Genomic DNA, 18,397 nt, shown 5'->3' with positions numbered 1-18,397 from the left:
TCACTGTGTCCACCTCCAGGGGACAGTATAGGATTGTTCCCCTACAGTTTTCCTTCCATTGCTTTGATCAATCCAGCTCACCACGCTGACATGCAAGAGGCAGCCTGCTGGAAGAGTGCACATTTCCAACGCTGAGGAGGTTGATAAGGCATTCTGAAAGACAGTTTGTCTGAACTGTCAGCGAATGAGGTTCATCAGACTGCAGAAACTGCCTACTCTCATGTACAAACTAAAGCAATGAGCAGTGCAAAAAAAAGTATCACTCAGCAAAACTCCCTAAAAAAGAGAAAAATTTCACAGGCTTTACTTAATGTGCAACTGCAAACACTGGAGTGTGATTGAGACAGACATTGAGAGAAATGAAACAGAGCTTCCATCTTTAGATAGTAACCAGTGCCCATCCCTACCTTCTCAGGGTTGTGCCTGGCCCAAGTGCATGGCTGTACCCACAGCAGAACTTGATGGCAGATGATCTTTCAACAGGCAACATCACTACCACCCATAGAGCTAGCACATCTCCAGATGCAGCACATGGATAAAAAGTCATATGAAGAAAACCCATGAAGAAAAACAGCCCCCAAAACAAACTCTTCCTTTCCGTCAAGCCCTTTCACCTTATCCTGACTCTTGGAATTAAAATCAGCCTTTGTAAAGCACACAGAAACAACACACCATATGAGGCTGGGGAGTAACATTTCACTCAGTTTCCCAACAGATAATGAGTAGGTGGATCACTGCAAAACATCACCGGGTTTCCATTCATTAGCATACACATGGTATGTCTGTGTGTGCAGATATGTATGCCACTCACACCTTACATACACAACTATAAACATAAGACATATGACATAACATCTGCCCATACCTACAATGTTTTATCATTACATTTGTGCATGATGAAACTACTGTGCACACTTGAGTTGCTCACACAGTCTGCTGACATAGGAAGTAACGTTTATGTTTCAGCTACTGACATAGATCTGCCTGTAAAGCAGGCAAACAAAAGTCCATGATTTCTTTCATACACTTCTTCCTTCTTGCTTTTTAAGAAAGTTGCAGCTTTAAAACCCCTTCAGTACTACGGGCCAAAATCACTTGATTCTCAGTCATAACAGTACAAGAAAAAAAGCACCTGATGTTTATGAACTGGAAGATGTGTTTCTCTACTATCCTGCCAACACAGAAGCTGCTCATTCTTAAGGCTCAGCAGCAGAGCAAGACTTTCATCCATCAAGGGCACTGCTTTTTGCTAGAGAAATTTATCTCACAGAAAGTCAACTAAACATCTCCCCTCTCATCGCCCAACACCACCACCAATACCATACTGCTTCCTTTCTTCTAATTGCTTCTTTGCTTCCTGGAGAACTGCTAAATCCTGTCTCTTCCACTCCTCAAAGCTCTCTGACTTGACAGCATACAAGCACCTATGACCAGCAAGGTCTGTTGTGGGCAGTCCGCTCTCACAGGCCACTAGAAGCAGCACCTGCTGTTCATTTTGCTGCCCTTCACAGGCAAACCATGTGCATGAGACAACAATCTGCTGGGCCAAATAGAAAGAATGAGGAAAACCAGTACCTGTTTATACAACAATACACACATGTTTAGAGAGAGGTCATAGCTTAGATATGCATTTTCATATGCAGGGCTACAGTACGGGTAGAGCAAGAGGGATATGGATGGGCATACGAGGACAATAGTGCAAACAGTTGACTACCATCACTGCTTTTCTGTTAAGGTGGCCTGCATGTTCATGTCAGTGAATTGGAATGAGCCCAGTGAGAGGGATGGGGATGAAAACTGAACAGTCAGGCTCATGTCTAATCTAAATCCCAGCTGCTGCAATTTAAGCCTATTACTTCCGTCCCTCCCAACCACAGACATGGTGAGCAGATTTCTTCCTTCCTCTTGATAACAGTATTCAAACCTATTAAAGGCTGTTGTAATGTCCCTTCTCAGCCATCTTTCTTGAGGCTAAACAAGCCCAGCTCTTTCAGTCTTCCTTAGAGGTCATGTCCTCTGGACCCCTCATTCCTCCTTTAATCAACTTCCAGGCTCTTCCCGGTCAAAGTACATCTCTCTTGAAGTGCACTGCTCAAAAGTGGGGACAATGTTCTAACTAAGACCTCACCAATGTTGTACACAGAAGCTACCTCATGCTTCCAGACTGCATTCCTGGTTACATATTTCATTAAGACAATGACTTTTTATTTTATCTTTAATAAAAAAACCAAAACCTGCATGACTTATGTTCACTCATGATTTACTATAATCCTGAGTTTCCTCTCTGAAGAAGTGCGCCCACCTGGCTGCTTCTCATCCTGAATTACCTGACTTATAGTCAAACTTGCACATTTTACTGTCCCCATTGAATCCCATCCTTTTTCACAGAATTTCTCCATTTTCTTTTAAGCTTATCTTTTAACATATCCCCAGTGTTTACAGCCTAGTGATGCACTCTCTAGAGAGGCATGCTGATCACTAGGGGCTTGTATCAGGGATGTTGTGGAGAGACTACCATGCTTTGTGCACACTGTGACAGGTGTCAAGTCCTCTAGGGCAAGCACCACATTTACCTCCATGCTCTGATTATACATCAAATACCTCTCAAACAGAGCTTCTAATATCAGCCAATATACCACTAAATAACAATAAAACCTGCTGTTTCAGCACAGTGCCCATTCCCCACCCCTCATTTCCTTTCCTTCTCCTCCCCTCATTTCCCCCCTCCCTTCCCCTTCCCTGTGCCAGGGTTTGTTTTTCATGCCAAGGTCCTTCAGATGAGACCCTGTATGGGAAGGTAGGTATGGGAAAGGTTATTAGGAAACTGCCATCTAAACTGCTACCTTTCCGGCTTCCCCACCCTCTCCCTCCCTACAAAGTCTCCTCTGTTCTGTTTTAATACTAATGAGTTCAGAGGAGGTTCCTAGGCTGGAGCAATTCACAGCTTGGACTGTGCCAAAGCACACAGGCACACACCTCTCTGATCGCTTCCTGCCCAAACACAGTCCTGCTGGCTCAACCCTCGAAATGTGTGCTGGGAATTGTTGCTGTGGCCCCGTGCCAAAGGCTGGCTGAATTTCCAGGGGTGTTGGTGTCACCTACTCCTCTCCTCCCAGCTTTATCCTCTTGTGTGCATCCTATTTGCCATATGCCCCTATGGAGGAAAACAAGGGTAAGTCAGAGATTGGCTGACCTTTAAATCTCTGATAAAATATTACGTAAAAGGGCAGCAGGAACTGAGAGGTTACTGAAGAATTTAATGAGAAAAATTAACTTCTTAGTGAGCTTCAGTTGTGCAGCTCACACACAACCTATATGCAAGCTAAACTCAAAGAAACTCAGATAAATCACTACCATTTCTGGCATGAATTCAGGTTTACACAGATAAAAGTGAAACCAGAAGCTGCCTTTTGTTCTTTTCTTGCTCTCCCGATTATTCCTCCCGATATAGTAGGGGAAACTGGAGATCAAAATGTTCCTAATTCCATTAAACTAAGTGGACTTGCTCTGGATTTACACCAGTGCAAAAATATTAATCAAATTACCTGCTTTAAATTGTAACAGAGACTAAACCTCTCTGCTAGACACCCTGTCACACAGGCTTGTTCTACAGTCTACAACACAGGTATCAGACACAGACTGTGTCTGAAATAGACTGTCATAGAATGGGCTGAGCACTCTATCAGTTCCCTTTTTGCTAATTGTGAACTTTTCCTTCAATAAATGGAGATGAGCTGCATTTACTACTAACCAGTCTAGACCAGCTAGAACGTCCCCATATGAGGCTTCTGTTACCTCCTCTGTGGTGAGGTGGAGGACAATTCCACAATGCTCTTCACACATATAAACCAAGTATTTCCATAGTCAAAACACGGAATCGAAGGCATGACAGTATTTGGTTATTTACTCACACCCAGTCCTGTCTCATTGTTCAAGTATTCTGATAATCAGAACAGCAACTACTGCACTGACATCACTGGGCTTAAGAAAACACCAGCCAAGATGTTTTTCTCCAACTATTTCTAAGAAAGAAATTACCGGAAACTTTCACAAAATGCAGCAAGAGGAAAAAGAGAAGGATGAGCATTTGCCTTGCAGAATGAACTAATTTTCTAACAACAAGTCATAATTGCATTTACTGTCTGGTTAAGCATTTGTAATCCAAAAGTTCTCTCGCATCATTAATGTAGAAGCCAACAACTTTACACTGACTGACAAACTCATCCAGCTGTTGCTCTCTATGCAAGATGTAATGCTGAAACACAGCCACTAATGCAATCCCAATGGATTTTCCATGACTCAGGGATCTCCCTGGACACCTTCCAAACTGGGAAACTGCAATCTGCTTTCCCCTTGTAATTTCCTTTGGAGAAGTTATTCTTCAAACCTCCACCTAGTAAACCATTGCATAACACTGTCGTGCACAGGAGGCAGTGGTAGAGATTTGCTCCCAAAATCTTCAAATACAATACGTTTTGAAACTGAAAGACTCCTGTACTGCCTATAACATACACATGCTTCATCTTTTGAGCACCTTTTCAATCTGGTTATAATTATGTACTACAACTGGTTAAGAAGCACTACTATTCCCTGTTTCACACCAGGGAAGCAAACTCACAAGTACATGAAATGAGTTGTATAAGCTTGCAGAGGTAGCTAGGAAAAAGACGTAACATTTTTTAAATGTTTTCCTCCCAGCAAGCTTTCCAACTTTTTCACTTACAGAAAATGAGGTATCTAGCATTGAAAGCTCTGGGTCAGTGGTGTTCCAGTGCCAGGTGGAAGGCATCTGTCCGGACTTCCTTTGAACAAAACGTGCCAAAGACAGCAGCTGTGGAGACAGCCCGGCGTGATGAGTGACAGAAAAAGCACCTTGTGACACTTGCCTTCCATGTGCTGCTCCTACTGGTGCTGAAGGGATGAGCAAAAAGACCACTCCTGTATTTAGTGACACCAAAAGCTGTCCCTTACCCACAGTGTGGAAGAAGGTGCAAGGAAACTGCTGACCTGAAAATGTTGTACCCTAAAAAGGTACTGCCTCCACTCAGCCTCACCTGTGGCAACTTGTGCTCCCCAATTTGGAGTCTTGTAGACTAGGACAAATGACAAAAAAAGGACATTTCCCTCCAGCACTGGAAGAGCCATTGCAGAGGAACTTTACAGGTCCCCTGAATGATAAACAACCTTGAACACTGTTTGAGGACACAATCTGCCTACAGAAGGATAAAGAGGCATGACATAATTATAAACCCTTTTCTCCTCATTCTCCTTCAGGCTGCATGATACACTGTCTGAGCAATGATTACATCTGATATAAATTGCTACTAGATGAGAAAATACAGGAACTAATTTAAATCAACATATTAACCAGGTGATCCTTCATGACTGTTACCTACTTTTCCATTCAATTATCTTATTTTGTTAATAGTCCCTCCTAAACCCCATTTACACTGTGCCTCCATAGGCATAACTCTTATCCTACAAAACACATCCCATCCACTTTCACAACTTTTCCACCTCACTGGAAAATTTCACTGCTTCCGCAGCTCCAGGAGCTTACTTTTACATTGCTCTTTTGTTATAAATTTTATAAGGCATTCATCATCACAGGGACCTGGCTTCCCTTTCTTGCTCAAATCAGGCTAAATGACAAATCATACCTCCTACAACATTTCAGATTTGGCTGTTCTTCTAAGAGATCCTTTCATCACCATGCAAGTTTTTTCTCTTCAGAAGCACAGCCAGAAGATCATCTTGACCTGGCATTTGTCCCATGTTACCCCCATCTTTGCAACCTGTCTCTGCTCTCCCTTCAGCACCACAGCTATTTCATTTGTTGTGTCTTTTTCTTCTATGCTTTGGAAAACTTTATCCTTCCTTATCAGAATCTCCTGTTGAGTTATGATCTGGCCATCATGCTCTTAGCATGATGTAGTACCTTGTCATTTCTCCCAGATGCATCTTGAGGTGTCACCTTCTCCTCCCAAATTATCTTTCTGACCTTATGAATCACACTCTCCTGCCTCTCCTTAGCAGACCAAATCTAGATTCAAACATCCTCTCTCGAGGGTGAGGAATAAGGACTTAATAGATTTGTAAGCCATCTAATACAGCTTTGAACAACATATGACACTAACAAAGAGAAGTAAAGAAAGAATAGAAACTGCAGAAGGGCAGGAATCATACTCAGAGAAGCCATCGCAGAGCAGTGGAGCAATAGGATATCCCTGTACTGCTGCTGCTGACTCTAATTCTACTGGAAAGGGCAGATGTTGTTACTCTAAGTCAGTAGGTACCAAAGTGACAGGAACTATATGAGAATGCTGGTTCAATTCTAGCAGGAAGGTAAGAAATTGCCTACTCTGTATCCACCCAAGTAGAGCTGGAAAAGCCCTGGAAAAGCCAAAATAAAAGTAAATTAATTTGATCCTTCTAGCTAGCATGTATGACTCCTACTATCAATATCATCTCAGTGTTTTATCACTTCAGCAGCCTTCAAACTTAATCCAGAAGGTTCCTGACTCTGTTATAGACATAACTGAACACAAAACCCATTCAAATATTACTGATGTCCTAAGGAAAAGGACACAGTAGAGCTTTAAGGGTATTTTTTTCTTCTTTTTATGTAATGCTGCCTAACACTTGCAGCTATGCCAAAACAAGATCGTGTTGTCAAATCAGCTGATAAGGTACTAGGAACACAAACTTTTTGAATAGTAAGCATATCTACCCCATCCACGGCTTAGAGTATAGGGTATCATGACAGCTTCCAAGTATTCAGTAGGGGGAGGACACTAGGTTAACATTTTAGCACATCCATTCTTCAGTGGCAGGATCTGTTCTTTCCCTTCTTTTTGCATCCCAAGCTACGTATCTGTTGTGCTTCCAAAATCCAGTGGACTCTTAGGGAACATTAGGATTTCCCAGGTAAAAAGATGTAGTCCAGTAAGTCTTTCTTGGGTGTTTCATGCTTACTGTTAAGTAAATCATACTCAGAACACACTCAAACATTCCCTCCAACCATGACCACAACCTTCCCCACCTTTGAGAAAGGTGACCAGTATTGTCTGCTTTGGATAGTCAGAAGCCAACAATCACCACAGACACAGAAAATATCACATAGGCCAAAATTTCAGGCAATGTAGAATGATACAACTCCACTACCGTCTTCAGCAGAACTGAACTGCTTTATATCAGATAACTATCAGTCCATAAGTCTTGTAGTAAAGCAACAAGATCTACAAAACAGTGTATCCCTGCACAGAAGCCTTATAACTACAGGTACTTTGGTAACACCCCCAGCTTCTTCCCACCAAAAATCTGGCATGTAAGCCTGGGTCTGGGTGTACATTTGTTTACACAACCCTCTTGATTCTCCGACACAGAGTGTGAGACCTGGCTGCCATCTCATGCTCCTCTCACGGCATCTGCATCTCACACATTTGCAGCACAGTGACTGCTGCTTCTTACACAGCTGGTCAGGGAGCTGGGAGCTGCCAACCAGCTGCACCTACTGGAAGGGAGCCTAGAGAGGGAAAGTGATGGTGCTGCACTCAGTGCCACAAGCCTGGCCCTATCGCAGGGCTCCGTATGTAAGTGAGTGCCTGAAGGGGGAAGCTGTCTCTGCCATGAAGCCTGAAATGTAATACCTCTTCTGTATTTGAACTTGAATTAAACTACAGAAAGCTGCAAGTAGCGATATGTGCATTAAAATCAGGAACTTGTACACATGTATAGCATATGGGACACGTGTAAAGCAGATCTGACATTATGAGAAATTCTCTCTTTGAAGAGCAGGAAGAAAAAGAAAAAAGGTATCCTGGATATGGACAATTAAAAAGAAAAAAGGTATCCTGGGTATATACAATCCTGGACTGAAGAACTGTGCTGGACATAAAGGAACATCTGTGCACAACTCAACAGACTATAATACCATGAAGAGCTTTTGCCTCCCAAGCCTCAGTCCCCTAATTGCTTCAGAAATCTTAAACCACCCAGTACTTTTGCCATTATTATAATAGAAGACAAGTGCATCTAAGTGCATGAAAAATGTTAATCTGATAACTATAAACTAACCCAAGAGAAAGGAAAGTTTTTGTGGCCTGGCCCCCATCAGTGAGGAAAGCAATCTGCTGCCTCAAAGCTTTGCTTTTTTATGCTTTCAGAGTCAATGTCTTCTAGTCAGATGGAGATGCTAAGCCTTCTTCCTGGATATGAGCCTCTGGTCATGAAAAAAAACCAGCTTAGTCTCATCATCAGTATTTTCTTACAGCCTCCATCGGGGCATTCTCATTAAGCGCAAGAAAGGAAGCAATAATTGGGGTGGGGAGTCTCCACTGAGCCAAGGCCAGCAAAGCCTCCTTAGTTTGCTGGAGTCAGAGCTCATCCTATGCAAATAAAACTGAAGAACCTCTCCAGATCTTGATTGCATTTGGCACTACACAACTTTCCTAACTGATTAAGTACAGTCATTCATTACAGAAAAGTACACTGGGGATGGGCACAGGGAATAAAAGAACTTCTTATGGGCAAAACAGCATAGAGGTCCCCTTAAATTATGGTTGCAGAGAAATTTGCGTTGATCAACAACTCAAAGCCACAGGCCTGTCAGAGGTGTAGTCTGAAACTATGATTTACATGCAGGGCAAGTGACACAGACAGTAAATTCCTGTATTCAAAAGAATCCAGCAAGAGGATAGAATGACTCAAAATACAGATAATTTGAAACTGAAATACTCAAATCTTGGTAACATGCCTGAATTTAAATGTGAGTAAATACTGTTATCAATACACATGATATGTTTGGGGTTTGAAGTGAGGACCTAAAATGCATGTCTTTCTAAGCCACAAACTTTCAGTGAGAAAGTAAGGACTAAATAAGCTTCAGACATGGAGGATAATTTCTGGGAAGGTGGTGCTCAACTCTGGGAGCCAAGAGACAGAATAGACAGCTCTGCATATCTGTTCCCTAGAAGCATTCCAAGGGAGCTGGTTGAAAAATAGAGAATTTTTTTCTCCAGGCCCGTAAACAAACAGAGAAACACAGCTGATGCCCTCTTGTGCATACATACACTGACATATATTGTCTACGCTCACATGAAAGCCCACAATAGAGGCATTTCTTGTACTTTTTTTACACATGAATACTCTTGCAGGTTGCAGAGCCAAAGAGGGGCCTCACGAACACTACGACAGCTAAGACTTGGCAAGCTTGAGTGGGACTGGTGATATATGGGAGTACTTATTCAATGTGGTGAAGCCTAGTTTTCATCTGAGGTTTATGTTGTATCCATTACATTAAATGGCCTGCAAGGGAGAACTAAGCATGAAGGAAACTTGCTACTTCCAAGTCAGCTGCTTGCAGTGGGAACTGCTACTACAGTTATTTAGGTTTGGATCTCATCTCCCTTGATGAAGGTGTGTTATCTGGACTGTGCCAAATCGATACCTTGCTCAGAAATTGTTTTGCTCTCTCTGATGAAATAAATAAATGTATTTTCAGACACTTCCATGCTGTACCTTAATCTCCTTCAACATAGAATTCCTTTTTCTTTCTTTTTCCCTCAACTTTCTCTCCTCTGGGAAGAGAGACTGTAATCACTGAATTTTACTCTCTGTGAAGGCAGAGGAGGAACAGATGTGGAGAAATGTCACAGAGTATGCAAAACCAGAGTTTTCCCAAACCTTCTGTTATTGATCACTTCTTTCAATGTAACTAGAAATGTGTCCTAGATCTCTTCAAAGAGAAGGAGGGAGAGAGAAGAAGAGTGCATGTTGCCTCACCCAATCAGCAAGCTCTTTCAGCAACTAAAGAACAATAGGACCTGATATGAAGCTGTCATTTCAGGGATGAGAAGAAACATAAAGGCAGGCCAAAAAAGATGCTGGATAATTCTGAAGTTTTCAAATACAGAGAATTAATAAGTATTTATGCTGCTCCTCAACTGTAAGTAATGGAACTTAATAGGTACTTTTGCTGGCATAAGGTCTAAAGTTTTGCTGTGGAAAAGCCTGAGAGGATGGTAAATTGTAATATGGGTAAAAGTTTTTTTGAATCTATAAAGTCATCAAAACATGTTATTTAGGGACTCTGAGGAAAAAAAGAAGGAAAAAAAATATAATGAAGCAGGTTCAGATGCAACATAAGGGAAACAAACTATGAGAGAAGAATCCAGTCAATATCCTACCTGAGCTAAACAGCAGAATGCTTCAAAGGTAGCCAAGACTAAGAGGAGAAAACAGTAAGAATTTCTCAATTCTTTCCCAGTGTAAGAATCTAATGTGGTGTAAGTAACTCATCCAAGCTGAAGGCTGTAATAATATGATCAACTTTGAAAGCAGCAACTCAAAAGACAACTCCACTTCTTCCCTGTGGAACAGTGCATACTAGAGTAGACAATCTTGATCTCCACCTTCTGAAATACCATGATCACCTTAACAGAGCCACTAACAAAAGAAATAAATAGAGAAACAACAAAAGCACAAGTTCTTTACACTGTTCTTTCCTCTGTGTTATCATTCTTTACATTTTATTACTTTCCACAAATTGCCAACATTTAAGTTACCCTTCCTGGCACGGTCCGAGTTCACACCTGGGATCAAGTTGCTCAAATAAGAGAGATTTAGATGGCAGCACCTCTAGTGTTAAGCAGCACACCACCCTTAACCAACAAGAAGAGTCCAGGACTCTAATACAGAGCAAAAGGAATCAGAATCCATTGTGACAAGAACACACTGCTGCTAAGAAATATGAACAAGGACATAGAGAAGTTGTTTCATGAAAAAAATTATTTCCCCTTGCCTTGCAATAGTTCTTCCAGATTATTCTGCAGTTCCTGTTCAGTCAATAAATCTGTACAAGGAAAAACACATGTGCTTAGAACAGCCATTTTTGCCAGCAGGCACAAAATCAGCTTGGCACCCGCCAATAGACCACCAAGTGCAGCAGCACTTTACTCCATGGTAGTATACACAGTGCCAGCTGAGAAGAGAAACTGAAGAAAAAAGCAGAAGTGATGCAGGCTAGAACAGCCTTGATGGTCAGGTAGGGCCAGTTTCATAATTTATGAGGTACAGGACCACTCCACACATCCTACTCTCAAGAGCTTCTCTTCCTTGCCTGTTCATTGAAAGAGAGATGCTAATGCCAGCTGTTCTGCACTCTTTCAGTTGGGTTCACAAAAGTGAACCTTTGAGAAGTAGAGCTTGTGGTCACAAATATTTTTGTTTGCTTTATGACTTCTGATAAGGACTTATCTGTACTGTTACCACTGCATTAGTCCCAAGGCAATCACTGCCAGCAGACAGCCTGAGAGCTACTACATCTTCTCCTGTCTCAGCCCAAACAAAATCAGACCAAATCACCCTGAGCATTGTCTTCATTCAGACCTACTCTCTGTGCATGTTCCCAGTGAAATAAACCGAGATTGAATTTGGCCCCTAATAGAAGTAACCCTTTCTGGTTTAATTTTCTAATCCAGAAGACAAGGCCTCAGCATAGCATACAACTTCAAGTAACACAAAATCTTGGGATCCATCCTAGAACTGGTTTTCTGGTTGAGCAGCATCGAGAACAGACATTTCAGCTGAAATCGGCATCAACTTGTCATTTGACAACCTCTGCCTTGGTCAGAGTCCAGTTAAGCAGCTGCTGTTACTCAGTTGGTTGGCCTGGGTGCATCCCCCAAACAAAGCAGCCCATACATGTTTATTCATCTTAGCCTGGCATTTACACAAGCAAGTTTGCAAGCTCTGAAGGTGTCATGTGACTCCATCAGAAATCCCATCAGAATCCCAACACATTCCTAATTCCTCCTCTTGCAAAACGGTCATCTCCAAATTCACTTTTCATGATATTAAGATAAGGGCCACAAGAACAAGACAAGCATGCTCTGGCCCTTCAAATGACCATTTTTCTCAGAAAGGCAGGTAGAAATATATTGAATATTTACTGGACTGCAAAACTCATCACAAGGGAGGCTTTTTCAGCACAGCTAGGCTTAGCTCTTCTTGTCATTAGCTCTTATGTGGGAAAATGCCCCAGATTTTAACTGCAATAAGGGGGAAAATAAGGCTTTTAAAAATTCATTAAAGCACACCAATGGGTTTTTTTATACCCTTTGTAGAGCAGATGGCAAGATGAGGCGATACCCCCTGGGCCTGCTTCAGGGATCTAACACAAATGCTCTTGTCGCTACAGATCTCAGATGATGTTGGTGTCATCATTTCACTTGGGGATTTGGGTCAAAAGGCTTTACGCTCAAATCTGTTTTTTATATAGTACAAGTGTACCCAGACTAGACTAACAGATAAGCAGTGGGGAGGTTAGTACACACACAGAGCCCTCTCAGGCACTTCCAGGTCGCTGATTTACACTGGTACATTTAGAGACTGAATCTTTCTAATCCAATTAAAATCTCATCTGACCTGTCAATACAGATGCAGCCTGTTTTATAGTACTGTCTCATAGAACATGCATTAATCCGGACCTGTGAACAAACTAGCCCTTCTAGGCAAATTCTGCATTCGGCCAGTCTGGTTTCTCACCCATGTTCTCTCACTCATAAAGCCCTAAACTGCTACCATGTTACTTGCCTACCCAGGAACTCCTCTGGACATGTATCCCTATCCTATCCAAGTACTTTATAAAAATGTGTGATACACACCATTAGCCTTCTGAAAAACAGCACTTTTCTCTCCTAGCTCACTTCTCACATAATGATGGCTTAGTTACTATCATAAAATATAAGAACATGAATATGATCTATTTTCATTTCAATTGCTTCATTTGTTTGAAATGCATGTGCCAGTTACAGGCTGTCAGCACCAGCATATTTAATAAGTTATGGCATAGACCAACAACTCTCAAACTTCTGGGGCCAAAAATTTTTACAGATCATCATGTATACTTGTCATTAAATTCTGCACCAAAACCATTATAAATTACACTGTTTAATAGACTTCCAGAAGGCAGCTGTGAGATGTTTTGCCACAAGCCCATGAAATCCAGTATTTGCCAGGCATAAAACAAAAAGCTAAAAGCACCCTTAACACCACCATAAACTCTCAAACTCTGCACAGAAACCAACACCCTTCTCAATGCGCAAAAGCCCAGCAGCAACTGAACGACGTCTTTCACAATGACCCAAAGGTAAACAAGTTCAAGCTTTCACAAGCCAAGTTCAGAAGCAAAGCGTATCTGTTGCTGACATCATAAAAGCTGGACTGAATGCTTCAATGGATCTTAGTATTGGTGAACCTTGATACAGCAATTAAAGCTTTGCATGTGAAAATCAATACTTAAAACAGCATCCAGAATTAAACTGACAGCAGATTATACTCTTACTCAGGAGAGATACCTGTCACCAAGCAGAATTCTCCAGTCAGTCAGCTGCACTTTCAGAGAGGAATTCAAGTACTCTCACATAAAAGATAAACCGACTTAAATATAGACCAGCATTTTGTGACATCTCCTATTAAGAGGAGACTCCTCATCTGCTTCTTAGTCAGAAGCAAATAGACTCTCTTTTGCTGTACACCCTATTCTTCCTGAAACAGCTGCGAATCCTATCGACTCCTTCCCACAGTCTTGTCATAGAAAACTGTAAATGCTAAAAAATTGTCATGGGTGCTAGGTAACATGGAAACAGTTAATGAAAAAGAAATGCATACTAGATTACTATGTACACAGAAAGCAACTTTGGCTGAGGAAGCCCTTGAGCTTAAAATTGTTATACGGTTGGAGAGTATCCTGGAAAAGACCACCCTAGGGCCACATCTTAAATTCTTCCCTAAGCATCTGCTTTGGACCCCATTTTGAAATAGGAGCCTGAGCTAGGTTGTCAGACCACTGATCTGACAAACTATAGCTGTCCCTATTTTTAGTATGACGTACTATAGTTGTCCACATGTTAATCTCCATTTGCATACCCAAATTATATGGTTATTTTCATTACTGTAGTACTTTGAAGCTATGGTAATGGACAAGAACTGACTGGGCTAATGTTATATAAATGTAATTCTGAGATCCAGTATTTTCTGTTCTATTCCTCATCTCAGTACCAGCACTCAGGTGTATATATACACTCACTTTACATAACCTCTTATCTCAGAGTGGTAATGAGATAGCTAATCAATCGCATCAAATGGGCATCACCTTTGCAATGCTGATTGCAAAACATCACAGCCCTATGACCTTTGACTATGTTCTGCATGCAGGTTGAACAAGCGGGCAAAGACAGTGAAGTGATTTGATACCAAGCATGAACAGCAAGTGCAGTGCTTGCTACTGGAATCTTCAACATTTACCACAAAAACAAAGTTCATCTGAAATACATCCTTCCCTTCCTGTTCATGTCTCTTGCTGTAACAGCACAGACAAGAACAGGAAGGAATTTCATGGTTCAAAGGCAGATGGATGATGAAACAATTAGCATGGTCACCTGCTTTTTGTACCTCACCAGAAATATGTTGCCGATCAACAGAACAGTATAGTTCTTATTTTATAGGCCTAAACCCCTTAAGATTTTCTACTGTGCTATACCATGAAGCTGATTTCATGCCAAAGTTGTTAAAAAGGAATTGGCTGTCAGGGATTCATTCTCTATAGAACTTACGAGGTTCCTTCTAATATGCCTGATCTGGAGGATTGCATAGTGCTGCGAGAATAAATAAGCATATTTAAGTATCTTGTTTTACTTATGCCCAGTGCTACTGTCATCCACCCTGTCACTTGCCTCCTTTCTCCCACCAAGGAATTGGTCATAAAAGAATGAGGGGGAAGGAGAAGCTTCAACATAAGTATTTATCCTATCCCTAATAAGTCCCTTTACTTGTTTCTCTGAGAGGAGTTCATCCACCCCCTAAAATATATCAATCTGCCAGCAGAAACTTACCACAAGTTCAGAGAATCTGGCATTGAGCTCTTCTGCTGGTGGGATTGGGACAGAAAACTCAAGGAACTGGAGGGGGTTATTGTCCTTGAGGTTGATTTCAGGGAGGTCGCTGCCCCCAAAACAACAAAGAAACCCCAACGCATGACGATTCCTCTTCCGGGGTGCCATGGTCATGGTGTATGATGCTATCTTCTGATCATGTTCTACAGGAAGAAAAAAAAAACCAGACATTAGTTGATAAACAAGACTCTGTTGGACCTGTGCAGCTCTCTGTAGTTACAAGTGTTATCACTGGCATCACAGCTGAAAGAGAACAAAAGGATCCGAGACACGAAAGAGAGAAATAAACACTCAAGATAGACAAGGTAGCTATGCTTTAATGTGGTATTAACATGTTCCTCTATGGCAGTGTAAACAAGATCTCCCAAAGTTTCTGAAGAGGTTTTACAAACTCACTGTGGGATTTCCCAGGAGGTAGATTTATCAGCAATACTCAGTAGCCAAGGTTGAATGTTATCATTGAATGCCACTGGCCTTTCTCTCACCACTACAGTAAAAGACCCAAAGTATCAGAAGCAGAAAGCGTACACTGGAGCATTTACCCAGAACAACTGGAAGAATCCTCCAAAGGTATGCCATCTAGTCAAGATAAAATGAACAATGAAACAATAAAGCAGAAATTAATTTTCCACCACTCTGGAGCCAGACCACCAACGCTATGGCTCTGTGTCCAGGAGTATTGCAGTAGGACCATTTTGTCTATCCCACCTTCAAATATACATAACTAGTTTGGGCTGCTTTATGTATCCAGGGGAGAAAGTGTGCAGTGCTAATGCATGCTTTCAGATTTACATCTGAGCTGCCAGATCCCATCTTGACAGGATGCAGGCTTGAGGGGCTTTAGTATCAGGAGTGTAAAGGGAAGCAAAGGGAGACCTGAAGGAGGAGCTGGGAGTGACTGATTTCACCACACAACACCGTTTGTGAGCAGCCCATCCAAACAGGAAGTCTCCTGCCAGCAGTTTGAAAGGAGGGATCTGTGCAGTCCACGGAGAGCCGCATATTTTGCCCTTTTAAGGGACTTGTTGTTTGACAGCTCAGGGGCTTATTTGTGTTATATTTTTGAAGGACTTCACTTTTTCACTTAATCTGCAGAATAAGCCACATCCTTAGAGAATAAATAATTAAAGCCTGTTGTGAAGCTCAGCTCCTGGGCACAGGGCAGGAGAACAGGGAGGGAGGTGGCAGGTGAACCAAACCACAGGATGCTGGATGCTGTATCAGCAGCAACACAGCTGAGCTTTGTCATCAGAGCAGCTGCTGCCCTAACCTGCCCCACAATGCTTTAGTCTGTTTGCTTGCCAGAACAAGGCTGCTTTGAGTTCTCATAAAGACTAAGTAGCTGCGCTAGGAAAAGCACCTTTAGGACAGCAGTTGCATAGTGGGACTTAACATACTGCACACAGTCAGAGGCTCTCCAGGGGCTTTTTGTGTAGACATCAGCATGCTTGCTTAAGAAAAAAACTAAGCAACAAACAACAACAAAACAAAAAACCCAAACCACCCAAACCTCCACCCTTGAAGCAGTATGTGCTTGGCAGGCACCTGCCCTACTTTGTGATAGGATTAATTTACATAGCACCTTCTCTTATGCACTGGAGGGGCATCAGCTGCAACTCTCACGCAGCTGAAAGTGAGCTGGTACCAAGCACTGTCTTCTGGCATGCCCACTTTCCTTTGCTCTCCGTGCCAACCCTGGAAGGGGTAGTGTGTCTCAGCAGGACACTAGGGCAACGTGATGCTGGCTTCAAAAGCACATTCATAAGAAGATTCTCATTAGGAGATGCCAAAGGTCAGCTTAACCCTGGAACTGTTCTCTGACACTGCCAGCAAAACCAAAATGCCCTCAAAACTAGCACAATGATGTGCTCAGCAATTCAGTGGTGGAGATTGAAGAGATTCAGTTCTTAAAAGAGTTCATAAGAGAGCCTCAGAAGAAGTTGAATTTGTCCACCACAGACCGTCTTCTCAGGGACTACTCTGAGTGGAATTTCTTTGATGGCAATCTAATCACGGATGAGGTTTGAACCCATTAGTTTGACAACCTTATTTTGGAAGGAACTCAAATCAATGAGACGAACCTGATTTAAGTACAATATAACTACACTTCCATCAATTCAGTTGTAACCAAGGTCTGGCCCACTGCCTAGAGGCTTCTTCACCAACCATCAAAGGAACAGCACTCCCTGGGGCAGGGAAAATGAATGATCCTTGGAAAAAATGGCGGAGACATTACAGGAGTGCTTACCAAATTCTTGACATGAGCTCATAAAGGAAAATGCCATGGTCCTATCAATTCAGTGTCTTACATCTTCATCACTCAGCATCCACCTTGAGCAGTTTCACCTAAAGAGGTGAACAGTCTCCAGACCTTCTTCACCCATAATGCCAAAAAAATGCATAAGCTACTGCTTGTTCCTATGGTGTTTTTACAAAATCAGCACCCGTTCCTTGGGATCTATACTTGAGAAACTCAGCAAAAGCTACTCAGCTTTTACTACTCTGCCAAAGCATGCACAGCTCACATAAATAGTAACCTTGTAGTGCCTCACTTTCACAAAGCATCATTCCACTGCACAACTTGTACTCAACACTGGCATTTTCCAGGTCTGTCCATAAGCAGCATGCAGGAAATTCATACTGACACAGAGGAGTAAAATGGTACTTTTGTATTGCTACAACAACATAGCTATAGATAGGTGTCTAGATGCTTTTAAAATAAGAATAATTGAACACTTTGAGAAGAATCCAGAACAGATATTTTAGAAATTAATCACTGAATGAATGATATTTCTAAGTGGGAGCACTATCTTTCTGAAGATTAAGCCTGCCACTCACCAGATGCTGAAGGGCATTTACTTAAGTTACACCATCTATGCTACTTTAAGAACTAATTATAAGGCCTTGATTTTCACTGATGGATATAGTTTTAGACAAAAACGTTTTCTAATGCCTCCAAATTAAATTAAAGTTTTCCCTTTTTTTCTCTCTCTTTTGCATTTTCTTTGTGGAGAACCACATCTGGGGGAAATGTGCTTTCAAAGGAGAGAGTGGGGATAGGGCAGGAGGCAACAAAGAAAATTTAAAAATGAAACGTACAATTATCTATTTCTATATATACTTCCAGCAGAATCAATGGGAAATCTCTCTCTGGAGAGAATCCCACTATTACACATAACTCCCTCTCACAGCTCTTCTCGGTTGTACTGTTTTACCCTCTTGCACAACACAAACAAGTTGCTGTCATTTCAACAGCTAACCGCACACCCATTCCTCACAGCAATCCCCCTTCTGCTTCCCAGCCCCATCTGTGGTTCGGCTCAGGTCAGGAGTCACAATGTGGAACACTGCCCGAGGTCTAATTATAGCAATGTCCTCTTCCTCATACAGGGTGTACGTGTTCATTTCTAAACCATTTGGCCCAGTGACCAAACATAATTAAG

At 41.9% G+C, this 18,397-nt stretch overlaps 1 protein-coding gene across 1 annotated transcript in view; it reads right to left on the bottom strand.

The window, feature by feature from the left end:
• Nucleotides 1-15,062, bottom strand: part of LOC104413334 (disheveled-associated activator of morphogenesis 2-like) — a gene marked incomplete at its 3' end in the record, with an annotated part of 22,173 nt that extends 7,111 nt beyond the window's left edge. Inside the window, exon 1 of the mRNA XM_010024292.1 lies at nucleotides 14,895-15,062. Coding sequence (XP_010022594.1) covers nucleotides 14,895-15,062 — 168 coding nt within the window. The remainder of the gene's footprint in view (nucleotides 1-14,894) is intronic.
• Between the last annotated feature and the right edge of the window lie 3,335 nt (nucleotides 15,063-18,397).

Source organism: Nestor notabilis, unplaced genomic scaffold, assembly GCF_000696875.1.
Source record: "Nestor notabilis isolate BGI_N333 unplaced genomic scaffold, ASM69687v1 scaffold34741, whole genome shotgun sequence".
NCBI lineage: Eukaryota > Metazoa > Chordata > Aves > Psittaciformes > Psittacidae > Nestor > Nestor notabilis.
The sequence above is the reverse complement of the archived record's forward strand: the minus strand, read 5'-3'. Positions and strand labels throughout refer to the sequence as shown.